The sequence below is a fragment of the Siphateles boraxobius genome, unplaced genomic scaffold, assembly GCF_051911475.1.
Source record: "Siphateles boraxobius isolate OS27281-9 unplaced genomic scaffold, OSU_SipBor_1 22, whole genome shotgun sequence".
NCBI lineage: Eukaryota > Metazoa > Chordata > Actinopteri > Cypriniformes > Leuciscidae > Siphateles > Siphateles boraxobius.
In genome coordinates this window covers 22,190,001-22,215,826 of record NW_027508833.1, presented here as the reverse complement: position 1 = coordinate 22,215,826, position 25,826 = coordinate 22,190,001, and the positions used below count along the sequence as shown (strand labels likewise).

The 25,826-nt window shown below is 36.6% G+C and overlaps 3 protein-coding genes across 11 annotated transcripts in view; 2 read left to right on the top strand and 1 right to left on the bottom strand.

The window, feature by feature from the left end:
* Window positions 1-894: 894 nt before the first annotated feature.
* On the bottom strand, window positions 895-6,459 carry gjb9a (gap junction protein beta 9a). Of its 2 annotated transcripts, none has more exons than XM_077239085.1 (2): window positions 6,187-6,459; window positions 895-5,099 (listed from the first exon to the last, which is right to left on the bottom strand). In XM_077239085.1, exon 2 carries the CDS (start codon window positions 2,875-2,877, stop codon window positions 2,122-2,124), a length of 756 nt encoding a protein of 251 aa, XP_077095200.1. In that variant the 5' UTR covers window positions 2,878-5,099; window positions 6,187-6,459; the 3' UTR covers window positions 895-2,121. The 2 variants fall into 2 exon arrangements, with proteins under 2 accessions (XP_077095200.1, XP_077095199.1); XM_077239084.1 differs by having other exon boundaries at window positions 895-2,897.
* A 771-nt stretch (window positions 6,460-7,230) lies between these two features.
* ptp4a2a (protein tyrosine phosphatase 4A2a) lies at window positions 7,231-10,962 on the top strand. The gene is made up of 7 exons (XM_077239081.1): window positions 7,231-7,377; window positions 8,490-8,566; window positions 8,846-9,449; window positions 9,542-9,634; window positions 9,753-9,883; window positions 10,106-10,180; window positions 10,268-10,962. Exons 3-7 carry the CDS (start codon window positions 9,354-9,356, stop codon window positions 10,377-10,379), a joined length of 507 nt encoding a protein of 168 aa, XP_077095196.1. The 5' UTR covers window positions 7,231-7,377; window positions 8,490-8,566; window positions 8,846-9,353; the 3' UTR covers window positions 10,380-10,962.
* Window positions 10,963-13,945: 2,983 nt separating this feature from the next.
* Window positions 13,946-25,826, top strand: part of ppp1r13ba (protein phosphatase 1, regulatory subunit 13Ba) — a 51,768-nt gene continuing 39,887 nt past the window's right edge. For 5 of the 8 annotated variants that reach the window (XM_077239075.1, XM_077239073.1, XM_077239072.1 and 2 more), the window contains exon 1: window positions 23,982-24,230. In XM_077239075.1, the coding sequence (XP_077095190.1) occupies window positions 24,099-24,230 (132 nt within the window). In that variant the 5' untranslated portion in view covers window positions 23,982-24,098. Of the gene's footprint in view, window positions 14,110-21,276; window positions 21,482-21,654; window positions 24,231-25,826 lie in introns of those variants that run through there. The other 3 variants (XM_077239069.1, XM_077239076.1, XM_077239074.1) reach the window with 3 other exon arrangements.

Genomic DNA, 25,826 nt, shown 5'->3' with positions numbered 1-25,826 from the left:
CAGTACCGGCTGAGGTGCCCTTGAGCTAGGCACCAAACCCCTAATCACTCCCTGGGCGCCACAGCATAATGGCTGCCCACTGCTCCGGGTGTGTATTATGGTTTGCAGTGTGTGCATGTGTGTGTTCACTAACTTGAATGCGTTAAATGCAGAGGACAAATTCTGAGTATGGGTTGGCCTTCACATGTCACTTTCACTTACTCTTAATCTTACTATTTCTGCCTGTATCTTTATATGATTGGATACAGGAAAGAGGGAAATCAACAGTTACACAACAACAAAATGGGCAAGAACAGAAAAGTTGGTGTAAGCTGCTTGAACTTGTATAAGCTTCTTCGTGTTGTTTGAATCCATTTTGAAGATTTGGGGGTAAACTGAAGCATTCTCGGAAATAAAGTGTGCTTTCACCACTGCCAATGGACCAAATTTTATATTGTTTACTTTATATGATATATATAGTAAAATTAATTTACTTCAACTCAAAGTCTTGGGGTCGGTATGAAATAAAAATTTACTGTCACTATACATATACATATACATCCATACAGTATAGCTGAACATGTATGAGTAAGTATGTGGTGGTCTTTCTTAAAGTGTGTGTGTGCTTGTGCTTGTGCGTGTGCGTGTGTGTGTGTGGGATGGATTGTTTGGTGTGTGCAATTGAGTCGAAGCCAGGGCACATGTGTAGGAGGAGCAGCACAGAGTGAGTGAATCATACATTAGGACATTGCTGTATTCTTTCTGGTCAATGTACCGAAGATTGAAAGATTATCTGCAGGTTAGCAACAATTACATTTTCAAGTCAGATAAAATGCTTAGGATGAAAGAATCGCGTTTTTTTTTTCTCACGTTATTATTGAAACATATTCAAATTAAGACCTACTGAATCTGTTGTTGTTGTTTTTTGCCCTTGGTGTGCAGTGTTATACATTTATGTGTGGTGTGTGAGTGAGATAGAAAAGGTAGGAGGCATGTAATCATTGGTTGCTGAAGGCAAAAGATCAAGAGTTGCTTCTTATGTAACATGTAAATGAAAGTGCACTGGGCACTGTGTGCTAAAAGATTTTATTTTTAAATGCATTCTAGGTACAAAAAGCAGTGTAGGCTGCCTGAAATTTGGACAGAAAAGATCCAGAGAGCGTTAGATGAATTATACTGAGAGTTTGAAATGCTGTTAAGAGATTTGATGTGACATATTTGGCCTTAATGCAAGTCAATTTAAAGGAATAGTAAACCAAAAACTGTAATTCTGCCTTCATTTACTCAAAGTATAACATTCTTGATTCTGTGAAACACAAAGGAGTAGTTCATATTAGAGCTGCTGTTGATGAAAGTGGGCCAAAAAAAAAGCCCCAAAAAAAATTTAATAGTGGCCTTCACGACTCATTCACTCTGTTCCAAGTCTTTTAAGCCAGATAATAGATTTGTGTGAGGGAAAAGAAAAGGCACTTCCCTTCAATGGCAAAGAACAACTTGGACATTCTGCTATAAACATCTCTTGTGTTCTATGGAAAATGAAAGTCATCATTTAATAAATAATACAAAAGTCATAATTTCGAAACATAAAGGTGAGTGAATGATGACAGATATCTTATTTTTGGGTGAACTATCCTGTTAATATAACAATAACCTTTCACGTCCACTGACAATTTCAGAAAACCAATGAAACCAAGGCAACATGTCCACTTAAATTAGATTGTATAGATATTGTGCACTGAGGACGCACACAAAACTTTAAAATGCATGGTGCTTCTGGAGGCATGTAAATTTTCAGGTCGATACCATATTTGCATAGAGCAAGCTGACATTGATTGTAAAATATTTAGAGTCAAGCTAAATTCGCCCAGCTTGTTTCGCTATTTTTAAATGCATTGTGCTTTTAAAGTTCATTCTATTCTAAGTGCATTTAAATTCTAACAAAAATACATACATTTTTATAAATACATCAAATATATGGTGAAAATCCTGACTTCCAGAGACATGATATAAAAAAAACATCTGTCTGTCTATCTATCTATCTATCTATCTATCTATCTATCTATCTATCTATCTATCTATCTATCTATCTATCTATCCCAGTCTCAATTAGGTTTTAAAGGTTTTTTCAACATACCTCTGTCATTAAAGAGCAGTCTTGTCTATTTTAGTGTCCTTTAATTTTTGTGAACCCAAGTTTTGGCTGCTGGAGAGAGTGGGATCCGGTCTTTTAGATCGTTGCGGTGGTGACTGTGACATCATACAGTATTTTAGTATACGCTTTCCAATGAGATAAACCATTTCGCAGATACACATGAAGATGCAGAGAACAGAGGAGGCCACCATAAAGAAGGTGAAGATTTTCTTCTCTGTAGGGCGTGTGATGAAGCAATCCACCGTATTGGGACAAGGGTCCAGCGAGCACTTGGTGATGCGGGGGAGGTCATAGCCTTTATAGATGTGATGAAGAATATAGAGAAAAGCAGCATCAAACACCGCTTTAAAGATCAAGCTAAGCAGGTAGGTCCACCAAAGACCCCCGCGTTTTTTTCCAGGGTTGGCGTACAAGTGGTTGCCCTGGTGAACGGCAATGTACTTCTGGTCTTTTTCCTCTCTGTATTTGACGTGGGCTACGACCAAGAGCGACGGACATGTGACAAAGATGAGCTGTAAGGCCCACAGACGGATGTGAGAGATGGGGAACGTGCTGTCATAGCAGACGGTGGTGCAGCCGGGCTGCCTGGTGTTGCACACGAAGTTCTCGTCGCCCCAAACGCGCTGAACCGCCACCACAAACACCAGTACACGGAACACAAACACCACGGACAGCCACACTCGACCAAAAACTGTCGAATATTTATTGACCCCGCTAAGAAGGGACTCCAGTCCTGACCAGTTCATCCCTGATCACAAACACTGTCCTGCAATAAACACAGTTATACATGATTAATCATAGCACTCAAAAGAGACACTTTTGCATTATATAGGGCATTTTAGTTTGGGTCAATGAATCTCTTGACAACTGGTGTCATGAATGTATGGCAAGGCAAGGCAAGGCTAGGCAAGTTTACTTATATAGCACATTTCATACACAGTGGTAATTCAAAGTGCTTTAGATAGAAGAAATTAAAATAATCAAAAGAAATCAGAGTAATTAAAACTCATAAAATAAAAAATAAAAAATCAGTACAAACAGTCGGACAAAGAGACACTTTTGCATAATATAGGGCATTTTAGTTTGGGTCAATGAATCTCTTGACAACTGGTGTCGTGAATGTATGGTCTAAATTTAACCAAAACCTTAATGGGGTTTTTTGGTGTCATTTTTTGTGTTGCTGATTATCTTTTTAATTAGCCAGTGGAGATTTGGTCTTCGATTAATATTTAAACTCCAGAGGCATTTAGTCACACATAACATGTTCTCCAGATTGTTTCTAAAAATCTAATCACAAAGTTTGCAAAAACTGATTCTGTTCCAAGCACTTTAAATGGAAGTTATGACAGGTAACTTTTTTTCTTTTTTATAATAAGGGTTTTTTTGTCACAAGGATGACACATTTCAATATAACAAGCCAGAGTTGACACATTTTACCAAACAGGTTTTCACCTGCTTATTATAAATTATTGCTGTTTTGATTTTGCTGGCAGAAATGTGGATTTGTCATGCTGCTGGATCACACCAGAGTTTGATGTCTCATAGCTGCTCCCATGTGTTTTTAGCATTTTTGGAATAAATTGTATGTATGTATGTTTGCGTACACACACACACACACACACACACACACACACACACACACACACACACACACACACACACACACACAACCACACACACACACACACACACACACACACTTACCAGCCACTCACATGACAGCAACTCAATGCATTCAGGCATGTAGGATCAAGACAATCTGAGCAGAAGAAAGGTGATTTGAGTGACTTTGAACGTGGCATTGTTGTTGGTGCCAGACGGGCTGGTCTGAATATTTCAGAAAACTTTAACATACAACCATCTCTAGGATTTACAGAGAATGGTCTGAAAAAAAGAAAATATCCAGTGAGCGGCAGTTCTGTGGGCGAAAATGCCTTGCTGATGCCAGAGATCAGAGGAGAATTGCCAGACTAAATGAGATAAGCAACAGTAACGCAAATAATATATTTATATATAATATAAGAAGACTTTTATGCTTACCAAGGCTGCATTTTGTGAAACATTATTACAATTTAATGCAAGTTAATAATTTCTAACATTATGAAACATTTGAGATACATTATGAAATAAATGTTTTTTCTCCAAAACATGTTGGCCACAATTATTGGCACCCTTATATGAAATACTTTCTGCAACCTCATTTTGCCAATATAACAGCTCTGAGTTTTCTCCTATAATACCTGATGAGTTTGGAAAACACCTGGCAAGAGATCAGAGCCCATTCCTCCATACAGAATCTCTCCAGATCCTTCAGATTCACAAGTTCATGTTGGTGCTTCTTCTCTTAAGTTCACCCCACTCATTTTCTATAGGGTTCAGTTTAGGGGACTGGGACGGTCATGGCAGAAGCTTCATTTTGTGCTCAGTAAAACAATTTTTGTGTTGATTTGATGTTTGTTTTGGATCATTGTCCTGATGGATGATACAACCACGGTCCATTATAAGATTTCTAACAGAAGTGGTCAGGTTTTGATTTTTTATCTGTTGGTATTTGCTAGAATCCATGATACCATGCCTCTGAACAAGATGTCCAGGACCTCTTTAACCGTGGGCATGGGGTACTTTGTATCCCTGTTTGCACCAAACACATCAGGTAGGTTTGCACATCAGGTAGTTTCATCTGACCATACAATTTGGTCCCTTTTGAAGTTCCCGTCGTGTCTGACAACTGAATATGCTGGAGTTTGTTTTTAGACGAGCGAGGAGGATTTTTCTTGAAACCCTCCCAAACAACATGTGGTGATGTAGGGGTTGTTTGATTTTTTTCTAGGCTTTCTGAAACCAAGACTCAACTAATCTCTGTATTTCTTCATCTTTGATCCTTGGAGAGTCTTTGGCCACTCAAACCGTCCTCATCACTGTGCATTTCGTAACATCTTTAGTTGATTGGAACTTCTTAATTATTGCCCTGATGGTGGAAATGGGGATTTTCAATGCCTTAGCTATTTTCTTACAGCCACTTTCTATTTTGTGATGCTCAACAATCTTTTGCTGCACACTATACTCTTTGGTTTTACTCATTGTGATGGATGATTAAGGGAATTTGGTTTTTTGTGTTTCCTCATATTTATACTCCTCTGAAACAAGAAGTCATATCTAGACAATATCATGTTCCTAGTCAACCTGGTGCGCTAAAAAATGTAAATATTAATGGGATATTTTACTCATAAAAAATTCTACTGGTGCCAATTATTGTGGCCAATGTGTTTTGGAGAAAAACTTTTATTTCATAATGTGATTTCCCCCCACTTTCAATTATTTTACTTAAATGAAAGGTTTGATGTTTTCAAAAAGAATTTAATGAAAGATCAAAAGGATAAACAATGCAGATTTAATTTTTCAGCCATCTTTGATCATATTTACCAGGGGTGCCAATAATTCTGACCACAACTACAAACACAGTGTGTGTGTGTGTATATATATATATATATATATATATATATGCAATAATACAATGAATTACTAAATAATGTATCAATTTAATTTGTGATTCTAAGCATAAACAATGGTCATTTTTTATATTGAATAAATAAGCTTTCAATTGATGTATGGTTTGTTAGGACAGGACAATATTTGGCCGAGAAAATCTGGAATCTCAGGGTACAAAAAAATCTAAACATTGAGAAAAATCTCCTTTAAAGTTGTCCATTTATGTTCGTGATTTTTCTGCATCCACACACAAAAATATATATTTTCCCACATATTTTTACAAATTTTTTACTAAATTTACTAAATATCTTCATGGAACCAGATCTACTTAATATCCTAATGATTTTTGGCATAAAAGAAAAATCTATAATTTTGACCCATAGGCTACAATGTATTGTTGGCTATTATTTTTTTTCACAAATATACCCGTGCTACTTGGTCCAGGGTCACATATAAGCATAACTAAGCTTGTGTAGGCTATTTCATACAGCTTCTTACAATGTTGATAAGACCTATCTTTGTATGTTATTACTCAGTAATAAATAATCCATAAAAGAAGAACTTACCGTGTTTTACAGCAAAACGGATATGCATTGAAACAGGAACCGCAAAAAAAGGAGGAAAAGGTAAAATTAAATCCCTAAACAATCCTGTCCAACCTGATCTGGGGACTCGCCGCCATACCGTAAGTGTGTTGTTCACAGACGAGACACCTGTGGTGATGAAGGAGCTTCACCTGGAGGGTGTGGTGCTGCTGGACTGTGGGAGGTGCATCATGGTATCATTCATTAGATATTATCTTACAGACGGGACTGTAATGTGAGTAGGCCTATACTAGTGTCCGTACTTGCAAAAAGCCTTGCTGCCTTGTCATGTGTCATCACTGCCACAGCCACACCCAGCAAACAGCAAACATTATAAAATATTGGAACACATACATTAAATTTTTTTACAAAGACAATTTTAATCATTCATATATTAATACTACAAAGCAGACTGCAGGGATATAATGTTATCGTTTTGGCTGTGAATTGAAAAAATAAAATGAATTCATGCTATAACTCTTTTACACCAGGAGATGGTGACATAACATCATCTTTAAAAATCTGTGCAACTTCCGAGCTGTATGGGCAGATTTTTCTCAACGTAAATATTGCATCTCCAAAGTTTCAACTATATGTTTATTTGAATGATGTGATCATTACATAGATCATATTGTTATTTTTATATTTTATTTTTTTACATTATAGACCTGTGCACTATTAACCTAATTTATTTAATAAAAAACATTCTTCTATATGAATTCATGTTTATTTAATTGTTATATTTTATTGAAAGGTTATATGTTAAATATGATATAATAAAATGTAAAGCATATACTTTTACATAACGCTTTTATGACTGAATCTATCTGATTATACAATATTATATTGTTAAATACGGAAAATGATAAAAACAATAACAAACAATTATAACTAACAACAATTAAAATGTACAGGGCATGTCATCATGAGCAAAATCAACGTGATTGGTCGAGACCCGTTAGCGGTTAAAAATGTAACATCTGTAACATTTGAGTGTAAAGGTGCGGGTTTATGGCCCACGTGACTGCGGTCAGCCAATCATCGATCATCTCTGCTGACCGAAATTGTCGCCTGGTTACGGGAGCTCTACGGTAGAGGAGAGCTAGCCGGCTAGCAGCGTCTCTCAACCCGCTTTCTTTTTGTCACGGTATTCATATACAACGTCAGCTCTCTGTAAGTATCTATATGATATCGTATTTATATTTTCCTGTTATTTATAAACATCTAGATGAATGATTAACTTGTGCGTGTATGTATTTAAACATATACGCATTGAGCAGATAAAACACATATGCTAGCAGAACAAGACCGAACTAATCTCATTAAAAAAACATTTGGTTATTTTTTGTAGAATGTTTATCATTGTAATGTATTTATATTATGTTTCTTATTGTATAAATATGTATTAATTATTTAGTAAACAAGGCTGTTCATTGATGTTAACGACTTCTGTTTTTATGAAACCATAGTCTACCATATTCACACAATGATGCAGTGAGTGTTAAGGGCATGGTGTTTTTCTTGTAGAAATTAACCAAATACTTATCTTATTTTCAATTAAATGTTTTTTTAATTTTTCTTCAGCAACATGTGTGGTCAGCAAATGTGGAAACCCATTGTGTTCCATGCACACATTTCTTTGTCTTAAAGGGATAGTTCAACCAAAATTGCATTTTGTTTGTGTTTGTAATTTACTGTCCCTCATGTCGTTCCAATCCAATGTATGATTTTATTTCTTCCGTGGAACAGAACACAAAAGGAGGAAGTTAGACAGAACGACATCCCCAGTCTCCATTCACTTTGATTGTGTAGGGAAAACATGCAAAGAAAGTCAATGATGACTGAGGCTGTCATTCTGCATAACATCTCCCTTTATTTTCCACAGCAGAAAGAAAATTATATGGGTTTGGAAGAAGGTTGGTCAATGACAGATTTTTCCTTTTTTGTGTGAACTATCTCTTTAAGAATAAGATAATGGTCAAAAATAGACTTGGGCAGTGGATGCAGTGAGTGAGATATAAATGTGTAGATTGGCTTCAGTATTTTTGCTCCTTTATATGTACCGTTTTAAAATTCATCTGATGGCGTATTAATATTTGAAAGCAATCTCAAATGTTTTGTCTCTTTTAAATGTTGCAAAAGATAAGCTTTTAGAACACATCTGTACTAACACAAATAGACAAGCACTAGCTGTTTTTCTTTTTCCATTCCTGATTGTTGGAGCTCATCCTGGAATGAAGAAAAGTCTTATTTAGTGCTTTTTTTATGTTGATTATCTTTTCTAGGTGCAAAGTAGAGACAGCCACGAATGGTGAAGATATAATGCTGAGTTCCCAACTTGTTTTCTGTTCACTTATTGAAAGTAAGTGCCTGATAGGAGATAATAATTATACCGATTGCGAAACATTTTAGGATGTGGTTCAAGGCCTGTATACTTTTATGATGAGAGTTTATAATCCATCGAATGGCTAAAGTAAATATCAACTGCAGTGGAATGAGGTCTCTCTTCAGCTGTAGGCTACATCCAGTAACCATTTGGTGTTAATGGTGACATGTTTTGATTGACTGCACATGCTGGGTGTGATGGTCTAGGATTCACTGCCCTGGTTATTTATCTGTCACTGTCATTTTCTTATTCCAGGCTGCACATTTATGGCGTTTGTCAGTGTGAGTGGAGACTTCTGCCAGGCACAGCACCTGGTCATTGTGGACAAGTGAACAGAGGGTCTGCCATATGAAGATTATACTACCTGACTGCCCGTCTTATATTCTGCACTTTCGGGGAGCATCCTTTTTTTGTCCAAAGTTGAAGTGTATGAATTGGTTCAAGCCAATCCAGGTACTAGAGAGCGAATCGTTTTTCCATCTCTCTAGTGCCAGCTGATCATCTATCCTCTCCTGAATGGGGTAATTATAAATTGCGAAACAGAAGGATCGTCCCCTTCTTTACTATTTATTTTAAAACCGTGGGAGCGTGAAAGTGGTTTCCTGTTCCCCTTTTTTTAGAACATTCAGAGATTTCCCTAAAAGTCAAAGTGCTTAGATATTTTGAAATCATTACTTCTACCCCTGTAGAAGATTCGGAAGTTGTTCGGTTCTTCACCCCCCCCCCGGTCAAGTACTATTAAAACTTTTATTTTTGTGTCAAAATGAATCGCCCTGCTCCTGTTGAGATCACTTACGAATGCATGAGGTTTCTCATCACCCACAATCCCACCAATTCACAACTGTCCAAGTTTACAGAGGTAAGTCTCTAGATGGTTGAGGTTAACAGGAATAGCAATATTAACATGAGAGGCAAAGCTGAATATTTATTTTATTTGTCTCTGTCTATTAGGAACTGAAGAGCTTTGGAGTGCAGACGCTCGTCCGGGTTTGTGATGCAACTTATGACAAGGCACCAGTGGAAAAAGAAGGCATTGAAGTTTTGGTGAGATTTGCTGTTAACCCCTAATGTTTCTGACAGAATTTAGTGATTATTGCATATGTTTTATTTACTTCTCTCCACTCTTATGATTGCACTTAAATTGAAATGTGTTTTTCTTTAGGATTGGCCTTTTGATGATGGTTGTTCGCCCCCTGACCAAATTGTTGATGACTGGTTGAACCTTCTCAAATGTAAATTCAAGGATGAGCCAGGCTGTTGCATTGCTGTACATTGTGTTGCTGGATTGGGACGGTACGTATTATCAGGACAAATGTAAATCACATTCACAGATATGAAATGTTGCTCACTGTCATTTTTCTAAATTATCTTGGACCAAATGTGCAGTAACACGTTCTTTTGGAACATTTTGTGCTGTGATGTGAACTTCAACATTTATATAGATCTGTTAGTGACCTGACTTGTGACTTATTTTAAATTGTTTTAAATGAGAACACAGCGTTTTTTTGTGTTCAGAGCTCCTGTCTTGGTGGCCATAGCCTTAATCGAATGCGGGATGATGTACGAAGATGCGGTCGAGTTTATTCGTCAGTGAGTCACAAAAAAGTTTCTATTCTTTTTCTGTAGGATATGATTTTGTTGGTCTTTTTGTGATGTGGATGATCATTTTTCTTTTAGGAAAAGGCGTGGGGCTTTTAATGCCAAACAACTTATGTACCTTGAAAAATACAAACCCAAGATGCGCCTGCGCTTCAAGGATGCCAATGGTCAAAACTGCTGCATTCAGTAGAGCAACATTCATCCAAAGGATCTTTGGAAACTATTGACATTTTTATTGTTATTGTTGTTATGATCAGTTTTTGTTTGATTATTATCTTAGACCAGGATTTTGCTGTATTACAGTGCCAAGCACACAAACAGGTTACACAGCATTAGTGTTGTTTTGTTTTGTTTTGATCGAACAGTCTAGCCAATCATGTAAACTCACAGGCAAAGTGGGGTATCACTAGTGATGTTTTTCATTGTGGCAAACACATTGGTATAATGATTGACTGCAGTTGTTAGTGTTTTCTGCCCTCTCTAAAACTAGATGTCCCCTGTTGTCTGGATTGTGTAACAATATCCTGCAGTACATTGGTGGTGAATATCTTTCAGCTTTTCCAAAGTTACATGGGCACAACTACTGTATCTAATGTTATAGATATTAAACATTCCAAGATATATTCACAGCACTGTTGGACACTAGATTGTTGTGGTCAGTAAAATGGACATGATGCAGATCCTAGGTAATCCAATCAACAAAAGAATGAGATAAACTCTAAACTGATTGAAATGAGTCATTCAAATAATAACAATAAAAACAAATAATTTTATTTTTGTTGTCATGTGTCTTTTTCTTCTCTTACACTAATTTGGTTATAATGCAGGTGGAAAATAAATATTTACATGGACAGACGTGATACACAATAGTATATGCTAGTGTCCGATAATGTTTTTATCATGGTATTGAATTATTTCAATATTGATGTAGAATGTTAAACATTTTAAACAATGCCATTGTGCTACATTAGGACGTTTAAAAATGATAATATAATGGTACTTTTGTTTGTTTTTACATAAAGGATGTATCTTGTATTATTACACGTAATCGACTGAACTGCATTACTCTTTCCTCTTTAAAAGAAAAAGTGATGAATTGAATCCTTTTTTTTTAAGAATTTTTTTTTAAATCTATATCAAACGCAGAGAATATTCATGTAATTTCGATCATGTGGACTTCTCTCGGTGGTGTTTTCTTATCTTGACCACGAGTCGGTGCAATGCAGATTTACTGAACAGACAGTCAAATGCATGTTGTCTCGACCGGAATCTTACTATGGTGATGGATATGGCTCATGAATATGAATTACTTTGCGTGGCTGGACGGTTTGGGAAGTTTTACCCGTCATCGTCAGTATGGCATATTTAATATTCATGAGCTAAACCTTCACATTAGTAGAATTCGTAATTTGGTTGTCCGGACCGCTTAAAACCTATGGCAAGCCGTTTTAACATCGTTCCTTAAAAAACATATATATATATTCTTGTCAATAACACTATAAAGTGCCTTTGGTGCTCTCATCAGAATCCCTCAGTCGTCATGAACATAATGCAAAATAATGAAATTCTGAAATTTATTATAAATGGCCAAACATTTACACACATACAAGTACAATGATAAGTCTCTTGAAATGTGTTTTTCTGATTTTATACCATTTTCTTTGATTGGACGTATGTGATTTTGGCATGTCCCACACTCTGCTCAGCTAACTTCAGTGAGTATAAAAAGTGGTTAAATTACATAAAAATAAAATACTTTTTGAATGTACTTATTGTCCTCAACAAGTTATTTAATGAAACAAGTCATTTTAAATTATTTATATTATATTTTCATACAATTCTTTAAGCATTTTGCATGTGTCCTTAAAATTGGTGTCCACCCTGTCATTATGGGGTAAATACCCATTTAAGAAACCCTACTCAGTGACATCCCCTCCCCCATTTGGTCTTTCTTCAGTGGAAGTTAAAACATCTGCAGCACACACAGTAAGTATCTACACTTATTTGTTACACTTGTGTTACATAAGTGTATCTTACACTCACTCTTTCTGCAGATCTTCATTTTATAATCACTAAGCAATGAAAATGTATTTATTCTACTTTGAATTTGTCCACAGGGTGGACATATTTTATGGTTTGCTGGTATATTGACAGCTTGCAGTTAATTTATAAAGTGCTGGAGCTTGACCAATGAACATTTTTAACAGCCTACGGTGTCTTTAATACAACACATTTGAAGTTAAATGAAAAATCTCAGATTTTTATTTTGGAAGTTGTGAAGTCTAAAAGGCACTTTATGGTGATTTGTCTCGAACCTCGGTTCCCTGATAGTAGGGAACGAGTATTGCGTAACCTGCCGTGCTACTGTATTTCGATCGGGGGATCGCTAGTCGGTTAAACCTGAATTCTGTAGTGAAAATGGGGGCTTAGCTATAAGCCATGCCCATACTGGCGGCCTCTGACGCGCTCTGGCAGCATGTCCCAATGTAGGGCTACCTATTTCATTCTAAGGTAAAACGCCGAGCTCATCAGTCATCACTGTCAAGCCCAATTTATACTTCTGCGTCAAACTCATGCCGTAGCTACGTCGTAGGCTGTGCGTAGCGCGCGTACCCTTCGGCGTACCCTGATGTGCACCTCTCCAAAAATGTAACAACGCGTCAATTCTACCCGGACGCAAGCACTGTGATTGGTCTTCTAGAACCCCTCCCTCGGGTTTCACAAGTTCCCTCTGCGTGTGTAATTGCGCGTCAACGCGGACAACGACGCAGAACTATAAATGAAAACCAACGCGTAGTGTATAGCGTAGAGGCTCCGGCGTAGGTCCGACGCAGAAGTATAAATCAGCCTTCACTTTTTACCCAGACGCCCAATCACAGTGGAGGAGGGGCGGGAAAAATACAACACTGACCAACTGTTACATTATATCAACAAGAATAATATTTAAAACAAGAGCCAGAGCAAATACTTAACATTGGCATTTTTATATAGAAACAATACAGAAACAAACTATCAGTGAAATTAAATGTAATAACACTTCCACTGATATTCTGAATCATCCCAAACAACAACAACATCAAAAAACAAAAAGACAAAACTGCGCTACCGAAACGCTTTCAAGCGCCCACAACTTTTGGTGGACACGGCCTAACTGTTGACTTCCGTCTGGTAGTAGGTAACCTATAGAATGCCGCTTAGTAAAATGAATCGTTTTAAAAATTCATTTGTTCCATCAGTTGTAAAGTTTTTAAACTCTATGTAAATGTATTTATTTGTGAATGTGTATGACAGTGTTTTTATGTGTATGCCTGTTTTGCTTCAACCAAATTGCCTTCGGGAAATGAATAAAGATGAACTGAACTGAACTGAACTGAACTGAACTGACTTCTAACTATCCCAGTTGTTGCTGGTAGGTTTATCTGTTTCAGTCATTACTACTTATTCTTTAGTTAATAGTAACATTACGATATTTATATGTCTATTGTTTTCATATAGCCTACAAAGTTTTCATTGGCGAGTTTTATTATCATATAGCCATGTACTATAATCTACCGAATAGTTTGTAAAAAGTAAATTTAAAAAAGTTATATACTAGTAGGCCTAGCATAAAAATGGATTTAAAAAATGGATTTGTGCAAATGAATGTTAAAACGGCTTGCCATTAAAACCTGCGCAAACCATCGAAGCCACTGGATTGGGACGCCGTTATGACGTAGGCCTAAATGACCCAGTTCAGATGGCGCATCCTTTCACTACATTCACAGGACCAAACTCATAAAACGCACAGGGCTTGAATAACAGAATTAAACACTGAACTGTTTGTCTTCACTTCTGTGGGAGTTAAAACAGGCGCTTGTTTATTTATTTATTTTAATCCAGATCTTCCTGTTTGATTTCGCCATTCTGCAATCATGATGCCGGTAAGTTTGTGACAGCTGATGGTACTTTACTAGCGCTCAAACTCAGAACTGTCATTCAAGATCATGACTGACAGCTTTGTCAACATTCATTCATAACTTGTGTATACATTGCGCTGGACTGCGGGATTCCGTTAGAGTTAGACTATCATGAAGGAAGGCGTCTCTTATGTCTTGGCAATCATAGTTAGGGAAGCAGTGCTGTATATCCAGGATCTTTTTAAACATAAATGGCCCCAAAACGTAATCTAGCATCACTTTGCTTTATTTGATACTTTGCACACATGGCTTCATATTGTGTGTGTGTGTGTGTGTGTGTGTGTATGTGTGTGTTTGTGGCCTGGGAAAAACCCATACATTATGGGAAAAATGATTCCACAAAGATGGCAATATCCAACGTCCTTGTCCTTGTGGGGACATTTTTTGGTCCCCATGAGGAAAACTGCTTATAAATCATTTCAAGTGATGTTTTTTGAAAATGTAAAACTGCAGAAAGTTTCCTGTGATGGGTAGGTTTAGGGGTAGGGTTTGTGTTTGTGAGGATAGAATATCTGTTTTTACAGAATAAAACAAAAACAAAGAAAGTCCCCATAAAGCATGAAAAACAATGTGTGTTTTTGTGTGTGTATACCATTAAAGTAATGAAAGCAAATTTTAACATGCAGTTGACTGATAAACTGTGCGCTCCTATTTCAGTGTTGTTGTATATTTTCAGCAAGAAATTTGCTTCGTACATTCAGATAACAGAATTAAAGAGGGCAAATGTTATTACTCAACTTAACTTTATGTGCATTGTAATCACATTATGTTCTTCATCTATAAAGGCATTAAATGAAAGTCCCCGAATGAGCGCGGTTTTGTAGCGTATTTAATTCAACTGCTCAGGTATTAATTGCATGACCCATTTCAGCATGGCTAAAATTTTTATTTAAATTCAGTCAGAGCTTGAAATGTATCTTCATATTTTTCCAATATTGGATTATTTTCCTTTAGGTTCCTTTGCATTTATAAGGATTGTTCCACCAATTAGAAAACATTGTGTTTTTTACTGCTTTTACTGATATTTATTATACATTCTTCATTTCTCCATTTCTTGTATTGTCTGAGTGAAAGTGCTGTAGTTGTGTCTGTGTTGAATGAAACCTTAGCCTGCAGGGAGTATTTTAAGGCGCTGTGCGGTGAGCTGTGGAAAAGTTGTCAGAATTCCTAAATTGTGACACACTCAGGGTTGTGTGCTTTTAAATCCCTCACACCCTTAATCCCAGAGCACTTTTTCAAGCCATTGCACCGAATATTGTTAGAGAAGAAACTGTCATTGTATCGTCCATCTCCATGAAGCAGCAGACAAGTGTCCCTCAATAGAAGACATTAGAGCACAGATTACAGGGAGGGCAAGATGAGGTCAAAGATCAAAGGTGAAAGAAAAGAGCATCCTCTGTACTGAAGTTAACCCTTTTCACCTTTGTACGAGCAGTCACATTTAGAGTTAATGGACTGCACACACGTCCCCTGTAGTGAAGTACAATCAAGCGATTCCTTCACTTTTGACTGCATGTTTTGCCCTGCTTGCTTTCATTAGACCAGCGGAAAAAATCTGTTAATGTTAAACTCCCAGCACAGACATGTGCGATTAACCTCATGTCTTCAAATTGACATGTAACTTGAAAAGTACTAGAGCTTAGATGTCCTTATATATTGCTAGAGCTTAAGAATTGATCTTCCAAACACACCCAGATCAGTATTTTATTTTCAGAGCGGTGGTTTATGTTGACTTACTGTGCATATGAATATTTATAACTCTAGAACTGCTAGATGGGGAAATGCAGATTTCAAAATGCAAATGTCTGCCTTTGGGACAAGATAAATAAAATATCAAACATGAGCAAGCAGAAATATCTGTCCTCATGTTAAGTTAAAGTGTTTTCAGAAGTTTGCCACTTACAATAAGCGAGAGATATTTTGTTTTGCTATGTAAAATTGCTCACAGCATTTTGAATATTCATGAACAAACGCCAATAGTGCAAAGTCTATGACGGCTATTTTCTGTGACAAGTGTTAGTTTACTCTTGCATATTGCGGCAGTAAATATGGAGATGCGATCTGTTTACTTCACAGCTTCTTCTTTTCCTGTAGAACTGAATATGAACCATGATGGAATTTCATTTGAACATGCTGATGTGAGAACATGAATCTGTCAATTTCCAGTTATAGCTTGAACAAATTAGTCAGGGGTTTTCAAACTGGGGTCCACAAGATAGTGCTAGGGAAAATAAACTTAAAAGTGTGAAAATAAATGAATGAATTAAAAATAAGATTAAAATAAATATATGAAAATGAGATTAAAATAAATGAATAAATAATAAAAATTTGATTAAAATAGGCGATTAAAACAATACATCTAACAGTAGAACTAAATTGAGAAGAAAAAAGTTATGTAACAGTATTTTCTAAGTCATATTTTACATTGGTGTATATAAGTGCTGGGTAGATTACTTTCAAATTGTAGTTGGTTACTAATTCCAAATTACATTACAAAAATAGTAAGTAACGTGATCCATTACTTTACAGATTTAAGGTAATATAATCTACTTTAATATAGATTAATATAGACTGTAATATAGACTACTTTTGACTTAACTCATTTATCACATTGATTTGAATAATATGATAACCTATATAAATACAAAGGTAATAAATACAAAGTGAAAAAAAAAATTCCATTATTTTTTATCAACAGCATGAAGTGCATTAAATATTATATTTTGTGCAGGGTTCCCCAGACTGGGGTTTGTGGTGAAACTGTAGTGAGTTTGTGATTTTAATGAAAAAGCTATGAAGTAATTAAATCATGAAAATTGTATGATAATTAATTTTAAAATGAAAACAATCACAATAAAACACTTACTAAAAATGTTTTTTTTGTTTACCTACATGTCATGTCATGTGACCATTAACCAAACTTAATTTTATTATTATCTATTATTATTATTATTATTGACTTAATTTTATTATTGACCTAACCCATCTTAAAATCTCAGGGGGCACTTCAAGTAAAAACATGAGGTCAAAGAGGTTCAGCTGACTAAAAAAATCCCTTCATTGAATGTAAATATGAAATGTCGTGAATTTGTACATTTTAATGCGTTTGAAAGACCGAAGCCTTTCAAAGACAGTAATACATGGTTAAATGACTCACCTGGTGATTATTCAATAATTAATGCATTCATCAGGAGCTGATTAGATATGCAATTCTGAGAAAACGCTTGTTAAAAGTGAAATGATTTCTGTAAATCTGCAGTGTTCAAATGCTGTGTTTGTGTGTCTCAGTTTTTCAGTGATAGGCATATGGGTGCCTGGTCTATGTGTGCAATTCCACAAACCTTTAGTCTGATTAGGAGTATTTTAAAACATAGTATAATCTTCTTATTACAAGTACTTAATTTTTGGGAATCTAATTACGTAATCCGGATAACATGTAATCAGTTACTACCCAGCACTGAGAATATAGTACATAGTATTTATAAATATATAAGCGTAAATGGGGTCCTTAAACATTAAAGGGGTGGTAAAACACGATTTCACTTTTCTAACTTTAGCTAGTGTGTAATGTTGCTGTTTGAGCATAAACAACATCTGCAAGGTTACAGCGCTCAAAGTTCAAAGCAAAGGGAGATATTTGCTTTTAAAAAATTCAATTTCTAAGGACTACAGCAAACAACCGGTTTTGGACTACACGACATTCATCTGGGGTTGCTGACGTCAGCAAATCCCATTATTTACATAAACCCCTCCTCCGAGAATACTTAAGCGGGGCGAGGCCATTTTATATTGTTGTTTTGGAGATGAGTTGATGCAATGCCGTCGAAACACTGCTGTTATTTTCATCCGTATTGCAGGTCCACTTTGTTCAGCCTTCCTAGGGACGAGGGAGTTAGGGATCAATGGTTAAAATTTATTTTTAACTCGGCCCCTCATAATTATGACCCAAATCTCGCTCTCTGTGCTACACACGGAGGAAAGCTTTCACAATCTTCGCGAGCTCAATGCAGGATTCGCACAACGGCTTGTCCTGAAAGATGGAGCAGTTCCAACTTTTAAAACAGAAGCTTTTGTTTACGGGCCACAACCTGTAAGTATGATTTATTTTTCGTCTACGTGTTTTCCTGTAATAGTTCGTATTGTTAATTGTACATTGTAGCAAGGAAGTAAACAAATGACAACGCTATTTGGCTCTGCTGGTTTGTTAAATGCTCATTTTTACTTAACGTTATCCGACAAACACCTAACATTACAAACTTTTTTTTAATCTCAACAGCGAACTTTAAATTAGTGTAAATTATTCTTTGATTAGAGCTTTTATGTTTATTTACATCATGCTTGTTTATCTACAGGCATGCTAAACATGGTTCTGTGTTTGATATGGCAGCCGATGTTTAGTGTTCGTTTTGGGTAAATAGTTCTGTCGACAGATATTTGTCTACAATCGTTCTAAAAATACAAAAGTAACGGTGTCATACAGTCAGAAACGATCACTATAGATCCGCAGTCTTTACTCAAAAAAATCCCTTTGAGGACTGTAGTATAATTTGTTAGAACGATTATATGAAATTCTTGTTTATGAAGCTTATTTTTTTGTAATTCTATAATAACTAGTACAATTAAATAACAGCGTATCTAAAAAGTAATGAGAGAACAAAACAAACCTTTCTGAAACGTTGTTTAACAGCCGTTCTTGAACAGGTTCTGCTCGATCGTCTTCACTAACGTTTCCCCGGGTCCGATAGGTTTTATTGACGCCATTGTTTATAATACATCAAAGCACAAACTACCATAGCAAACTACCGTTAAAGGTAAGAGGCGTGTTTCCGGAAAACGTGCACTAGACGGTTAGCCAATCACAACACACTGGGCCAGCTAACCAATCTGAGCCCATTGCGTAGTTTTGAGGGACTGGCTTCATAGAGCCAGGAAACCATCAGACCGTTTTTACAAGGAGGGGAAGAGCAGTGTAGAATAAAGGTAAAATATATGAAAAATAATGCAATTTTTAAAAAACGAAGCAGGAACACATGTTACAGTGCACCCCACAAATACAATCAAGCCTTCGAAGAAATGCGTTTTACCACCCCTTTAAAATATATACCCTCCTTTTGAATTTTAGGATGAGGATGATCATATTTGGGGGTCTGTGGCATCTAAAAGATTGAAAAACCCCTGCCCTAAGTGAATGCTAGCGAACACATCTCATCGTGTGTTTTGGCCAGTCCTTTGCACTGTGGCAGGCAAAGTTCAGGATGTGAGATTACAACTTCATCTGCACTCAGAACAGAGAGTGTTGGCAGCTCCGGATCTTTAATACGTCCCACATCGCTGTTGTAGGCAGCTGAGCCAGAGTGTGCTTTAGTTATTAGAGTCCACGCTAGTGTCGCTCACATCTCCCCTGAGCCTCATTATTGAAATTGTGACCTCATGGCATTGCCACAGTATTGCTGAATCTCTAAGCCTGCTGAGGGAATTGACTCCTGCGCTTCACCTTTGCATTTATGGTTACTTTGATTATTTTTTCATTTAGTATCAAACAGAGATGGTGGTATATTTATGATCTGGACATGTCTTTTACGTCATATGTTATATATACCACAACAGTTGGGTTCCAGAAGTAAAAACTCCATTCATTTTCTCCATAAGGAAATTTATTTTGAACCTTTAAAGATAGTTTTACTGTGAAGTTGTTAATCAATGGTATTTGCTTCAGCCCGCATTCTGATTGTTTTTTTTTAAAATAATTTTGTTTAACAGTGTAATTCCTGGTGAAGTACATTACCCATGATGCTGTACAGAAAATTACTCCAATCAGAGAGTTGAAAAAAGCAAAAGGCCCAAAATAGCTCTTTAGCTATTTTTTGCTTCAAATCAAAGTTTGTAGTGTTGTGATACACCTCGTAGCTGATTGGCTTGGTTAATGGCTAATAACTCTTTAACGAAGACTATTTTAAAATCCCCGTGGAAAAATAAATATATAAATAAAACAACAACTTCCGGAACCAACGCTGCTGAAAAAAGGGTCGGCACTAATGCACTCTATTGTGAATTTCAACATGGCTGAAATGCTGTATTGACCAATCAAAAGCCATTACTGAAACTTTATATTATTAACAAACATTATCATATAATTCTTGTTAGACCATTAGTCAATGTAATTGAAATATTTATATGTCATATTTACAGAAAAATTTACAGCAAAAATACAGTGAAAACGGTAACATTATGAAATGTTAACTTTTCTATTTCAGTCAAGTCAAGTCATCCTCATTTATATAGCGCTTTTAACAATGTAGATTGTTTCAAAGCAGCTTTACAGAGATAAACATATAATTTAAGGTAACAGCGATTGGTTTGGTTTTATAGTGGTTCTTGAAAAATGTTTTTTCCAGCTAAAGTTAGTTTTTTTAGTATACAGTATTTTAAAATGTATTACTCCAGTCTTCAGTGTCACATCGTGAATCATTCTAATATGCTGATTTGCTGCTCAAGAAACATTTCTTATTTCATATCAATGTTGAAAACAGTTTTTAAACCATGATGCATGTTTTTCAGGATTATTTGATGAATAGAAAGTTCAAAAGAACAGCAATTATTTGTAATACACATCTTTTGCAACATTAATTATAAATGCTTTTTGTGCTAATTTTGATCAATTTAATGAATCTTTGCTGAATAAAAGTGTAAATGTCTTTCTAAAACACATTTTTGAAACCGTAGAGTAAATGTATGAAATAAATGAAGTTATATGAATAAAATGTTAATAAATGAATTAATGTTAAAAAATATGTTTGTTCATTGCCTCTTACGTTTTCATCTGACTCTTTTCCAGCCTCCAAGTTTATAACCTCATAACGCCAATCAATGTTTTTTTTCCTACAAAAAAAAAAAAATATATATATATATATATATATATATAATAAAACTGTAAAACTGTGACTAATGATTATCAATTATGAGTAATAGGCTGGAGAGTGCTATGAACGCTCTCTGCAAACTTGGGAGTTATTTGTGAATTCTTTCTTGAATTTATGATGCTTTATTCTCATTTTTCCAGTTTCCTTTTAGTGCTTTTAAATCTCAAACTGAAATGTAAAATCCAAACATACTCTCTCGTCTGTTTTCAAGTTCACTGGGTCCAGGTGTCGGCTATGAGAGCGAGGAGCTGTCAGGGCCGTTAAATGGTCAGAGATTGAGTGTGCTGTTTACTGCTGTTAACTGCACTTAACTATGCAAGTCTTCCAGCTACAGTGTAGTGAGTGGAACTGATATGTTTCCGTGGATGCAGTCGCTGCTATGGACACCCTATTGATGGCACTGTACAGTAAATCAGGTGAGCGTTCACAGTGTCAACCATCCCACAATGCTTTAGCTGGGGCGCATGTCCCATCTGCCTCAAATGAATAAAAAACACTTAAATGTTGAGAAATGTGGGTATTTAGCTGATTGACAGTATTATATTATTTAGCGTTTCACAAAAGTGTTTCTTTGTCTTTTTTTTTTTAGGATTTTCCATACAGAAGCATCTTATTTAGTGACATGTTGTTACAAACTAAAGGAAGCATTAACAGTTTTTACAGTGGAAACTGGGCAGCTATACCCAGTCATAGCTCTATTTGTCAGGACCGCCCGACTCAAGACCAACAGTGACAAGGCCTGTCTGTGTCCTGAGATTTATTATTGACAAAGCATTGAGTGCCGCGACTTCACCTCCTTCTTTGGAATCAGAAAACCTTCTTCCCTGACTTACATTTAGGTACATTCGTCACGGAGAGAGATGAACAAGAATGCTCAGTCAGTGTTTCAGAGCAAGAGGTTGTTGGTTATTACTATTAATCCCACATTTTTGGTTAGGTTTTTTTCCCCACAGCTTACCTTTCTAAACTGGCAGATATTTCTTTTTTTGTTGTTGAGAATATTCATCTAGCAGACAATAATAAAAAATAATCTCCTTTAAGGAGGGATTTAATTCATATCTAGAGACCGGAATATTATAGATATTTGGGGGTGAGCTCTTTTAATGTGGGCTTGTCAACAACCACATAGCAATCCCCTAGTAATAACCTAGAACATGCTAGGAAACACCTAGGCTGAATCCGAAATCACCCTCTAAACCCTCATTCATTATTCCCTATGTTAGTAAACTAATACTGTTCACTTGAAGGAGTGAATGAAAACGAGTGAGCGAATTCGGACAGCCGTTGAGCGTACATCGGTTGTACACTCGTTATTGCGGTGCATTGTGGGATTGAATGAGTGCACTCAATAACGTCCACTATGGTTTCGGACACCACTACATATGGGGATAATTTTGGATTCAGCCCTAGTCTCAGACGTCACGCCCACGGACCGCTGGCTGAACGCCTGATGCTTATGGTACACTTAACTGGAACGTCATCTGATTGGTTAAATTCTACAGGATGTCCGAGAGACGTGTGTGTTGTGTTCTTTAATGGTCCGCCTGGAAACAAAGATGCCCTGAAGCCAAACCCCCTCATGGAAGAAGAAAGCCGCCATATTTAGCGGTTATCCTGATCAACTAAATGCTGGATTTTCAAAAGTATGGGAAGTATGTAAAATTCAAGGTATAGACTCTTTAAAATAAGTCCAAGAGATTTACACACCGGTCTGTTATTGCAGGGAGTAACGCAACCACTTAGTAACACTCTGGCAACCATCCAGAACACCCTTCTTAGCAATGCCAGAACACCCTTGGAGCTATTTAGCAACACTCTGGAAACCATCTACAATAGACTGCAATAGGTTCCGGAAGTAAAAACTTCATAAAGGAAATTTTTTTGAGCTGCGAGGTTGTTAATTGATGGTATTTGCTTCTGTTAAAATAATCATGTTTAACAGTGGAATTGCTGATGAAAAACTACATTACCCATGATGCTCTACAAAAAAATTACACCAACCAGACAGTCGAAAAAAGCTAAACACCAAAATAGCTCTTTAGCTCCGCCCACTTTCATGATGCACTGCGAATGACGTAATTGAGTCGATCTCTCTACGCGCTCAGAATACTGAAATGTTTGTATATATATGCATATTTTACAGTAAACTTAAAATATATTATTATTATACATGTAATCAGCATTTGTAAATGAGTAGTTTTATGTTTCTCCATCGTTTTCAATTTGATTATGCTGTTCACAATGCTTCATGGGATTGTAGTTCTTTGCCTCACTAAAAGCGTTAAGTACACAGTCTTGTACCTTTGTCTTTTTGTCCGATTTTCTAAAACTTTTTTGCTTCAAATCAAAGTTTGTAGTGTTTGTTACACCTCGTAGCTGATTGGCTTGGTTCATGGCTTATAACTCCGGAACCAGCGCCGCTGAAAAAGGGGCTGGGCGCTAATGAACTCTATAGAACACCCTAAATACTGCTTACCAATGCTCTGGAAACCATCCAGAACATGCTAGAAACTGCTTCACAATACCCTGGTAACTACTTAGAACACCCTAGCAAAATGTTCTACAAAAGATTTAGATTTGTCTATAATTTGATGTATACGTCAAGTTCACGCTGTCAATCTGTTCCGCACGCTTCTTAGTTGGATAACATAAGTGGCACGAGCATGACTTCCTATGGCGATCTCAGTTCACGGAAGTGTGTGTTTTACTCCGAGTGAGTTTGGTCCCTTCTATCAGTGACATGTCACAGGACTGTCTGTGTATTGTCATCAGATACTTCTTATCTTCCCCTGGCACCTCTGCTTGTTCCAGGAGGGAATGCAATTTGGGAGAGAAAGCTTGCCCACCCTCCCCTTTTCCAAATGCCCCCAAAACCCCCCTCCCCTTCCTTGACCACTCTGTAGTATCTGCACTCACACAGACTCAGTCAGACAGACAGTCAGGCACCACAGAGAGAGAAAGAGGGACAGACACACTCCAGCTCCCCAGTGCTTGGGCTGCCCGGCTCCTCCAATCCTTCAAGCTCAGGGCTCCATGAGGAGGTTCATCAGGATGGTTCTGCGCAGCCTGGTCAGCGCCTCCAAGGGCAGGCCGTGGCTGCAGAAGAGAGCGCGGGTGCAGGAGAAGGAAGACCGGAAGCTGAAGGCCCCACACGAGTTGACTAAGGTGAAAGTCCTGAGGGCTTAAAGACGAGCAAGAGATAGGGGCAGACAAGGAGACACTGAATATAGAAGTTCAGGCACATGTGTATGGCTTAAAATAGCGAGACATGTCTGCGACATGGATTTCAGAAGACTGACATGTGTTCGTGTTCATGTGCATGTGTGAGTGAGTAGAGCTAAATGGAGTCTTGCTATAGTTGGAATGGATCGCGGATATGATAAATCAAAGGTTGCTATTTCACGCACATGATTGCGGCATGCTGGGATGTTCTTGTTTGTTTATTGCACGCTAGCATTGGACAAGTTGTGGTAATTCTTTTGGTTATGACAGAATAATTATCTTCTCTCAATTTGTAAAAACAAACAAGAAATATTTATGGAATGGAAGTCTAAGCATTTTGGGGTATGTTGCCTCCTTCCATTGTAAGTACATATCTGTCTATGCTTTTTGATTGTTTATACAAATCGAGGGATGAGTTGTAATTATCTTCTGTGGTAATAAAAATGCTGTAATTGTATAGAATCTGGAACATTCATTTCTGTTACATGTCAGTGTTTCCCTACACATACAAATTGTGAATAATAATACTAACAATGAACTTAATGATTTCTACAGCATGTGTTAAACTTTGTTAATGGTATAGTTGATAAAAAATATTGTTTAATGTTTGTTCATGTTAGTTTGCAGTGCATTAACTGATTTTCGACTTTAAAAATGTATTGGTTAATGTTGAAATTAACATTGGCTGTAGAAATTTTGCTTTTAACTTATGTTAACAAAAGAACCCTTAATATAAAGTGTTAAATGTCAATCACCTTTTTTCATCATTTAAAGGGATAGTTTACCCCAAAATAAAAATTCTGCCACCATTTACTCAGTCATGTCTTTCCAAACCCATATGACCCATTTTTTTTTATTGTGAAACACAAAAGAAGATATTTTGAGAAGTGTTTTTTTTCTTTTTTTTTTGTCCATTCAGTATAATCAAAGACATATTGGTTTAGAGTCATTGTAATGGCTAAAAGTTCTTCATTTGTGTTCCACAGAATAAAGAAAGTCATACAGGTTTTGAATGACATGAGGTCGACAAAATAATGAGATAATTTAAATGTTTGGAAGGGAACTTTCCCTTCAATTCTTTTTGGTTTACAATGTTTGTCTTTACTCATGGCTAGAGTCCAGTTATTGAATTGTTCATATGGAGTGTTAGCATGATTTGACTTTTTTTTGGCCCTGGGCTATTTTAATATGAAACCATGTGACAATAAAATTCCAGGCAGCTGTCCAGGTCGGGATTATCCGCTGTCTTCACAGATCACAGCAGCATTTCCCTTTCTGGATTTGTTTGGCTTCAGCCAGCGAAACAGTTTTCTTAGCTCTCTGTAGCCACACGCTTGCATGTTTGCACCCCGTCCTAATCAGATTATTATAGCTCTGCCCTGTAATCCAACCCTCACAGAATTTCTCTTTCAATCTGGGTCTTGCTTGTTTGGGGGGATTGTGTTACACTTTAGAAGTAAAGCCTTCATTCCTGCACGGGGTGGGAATTGAATTCAGAAGGATTTATAAGATGTACAGTATTTAAATGTTTGAGTGAAG

Coding starts and splice junctions, on each gene's coding strand:
- gjb9a (XM_077239085.1), bottom strand. CDS start 2,877: ATGAACTGGTCAGGACTGGAGTCCCTTCTTAGCGGGGTCAATAAATAT.
- ptp4a2a (XM_077239081.1), top strand. CDS start 9,354: ATGAATCGCCCTGCTCCTGTTGAGATCACTTACGAATGCATGAGGTTT. Junction 9,884..10,105: donor TGTGTTGCTGGATTGGGACG/GTACGTATTATC, acceptor TTTTGTGTTCAG/AGCTCCTGTCTTGGTGGCCA. Junction 10,181..10,267: donor GCGGTCGAGTTTATTCGTCA/GTGAGTCACAAA, acceptor TTTTTCTTTTAG/GAAAAGGCGTGGGGCTTTTA.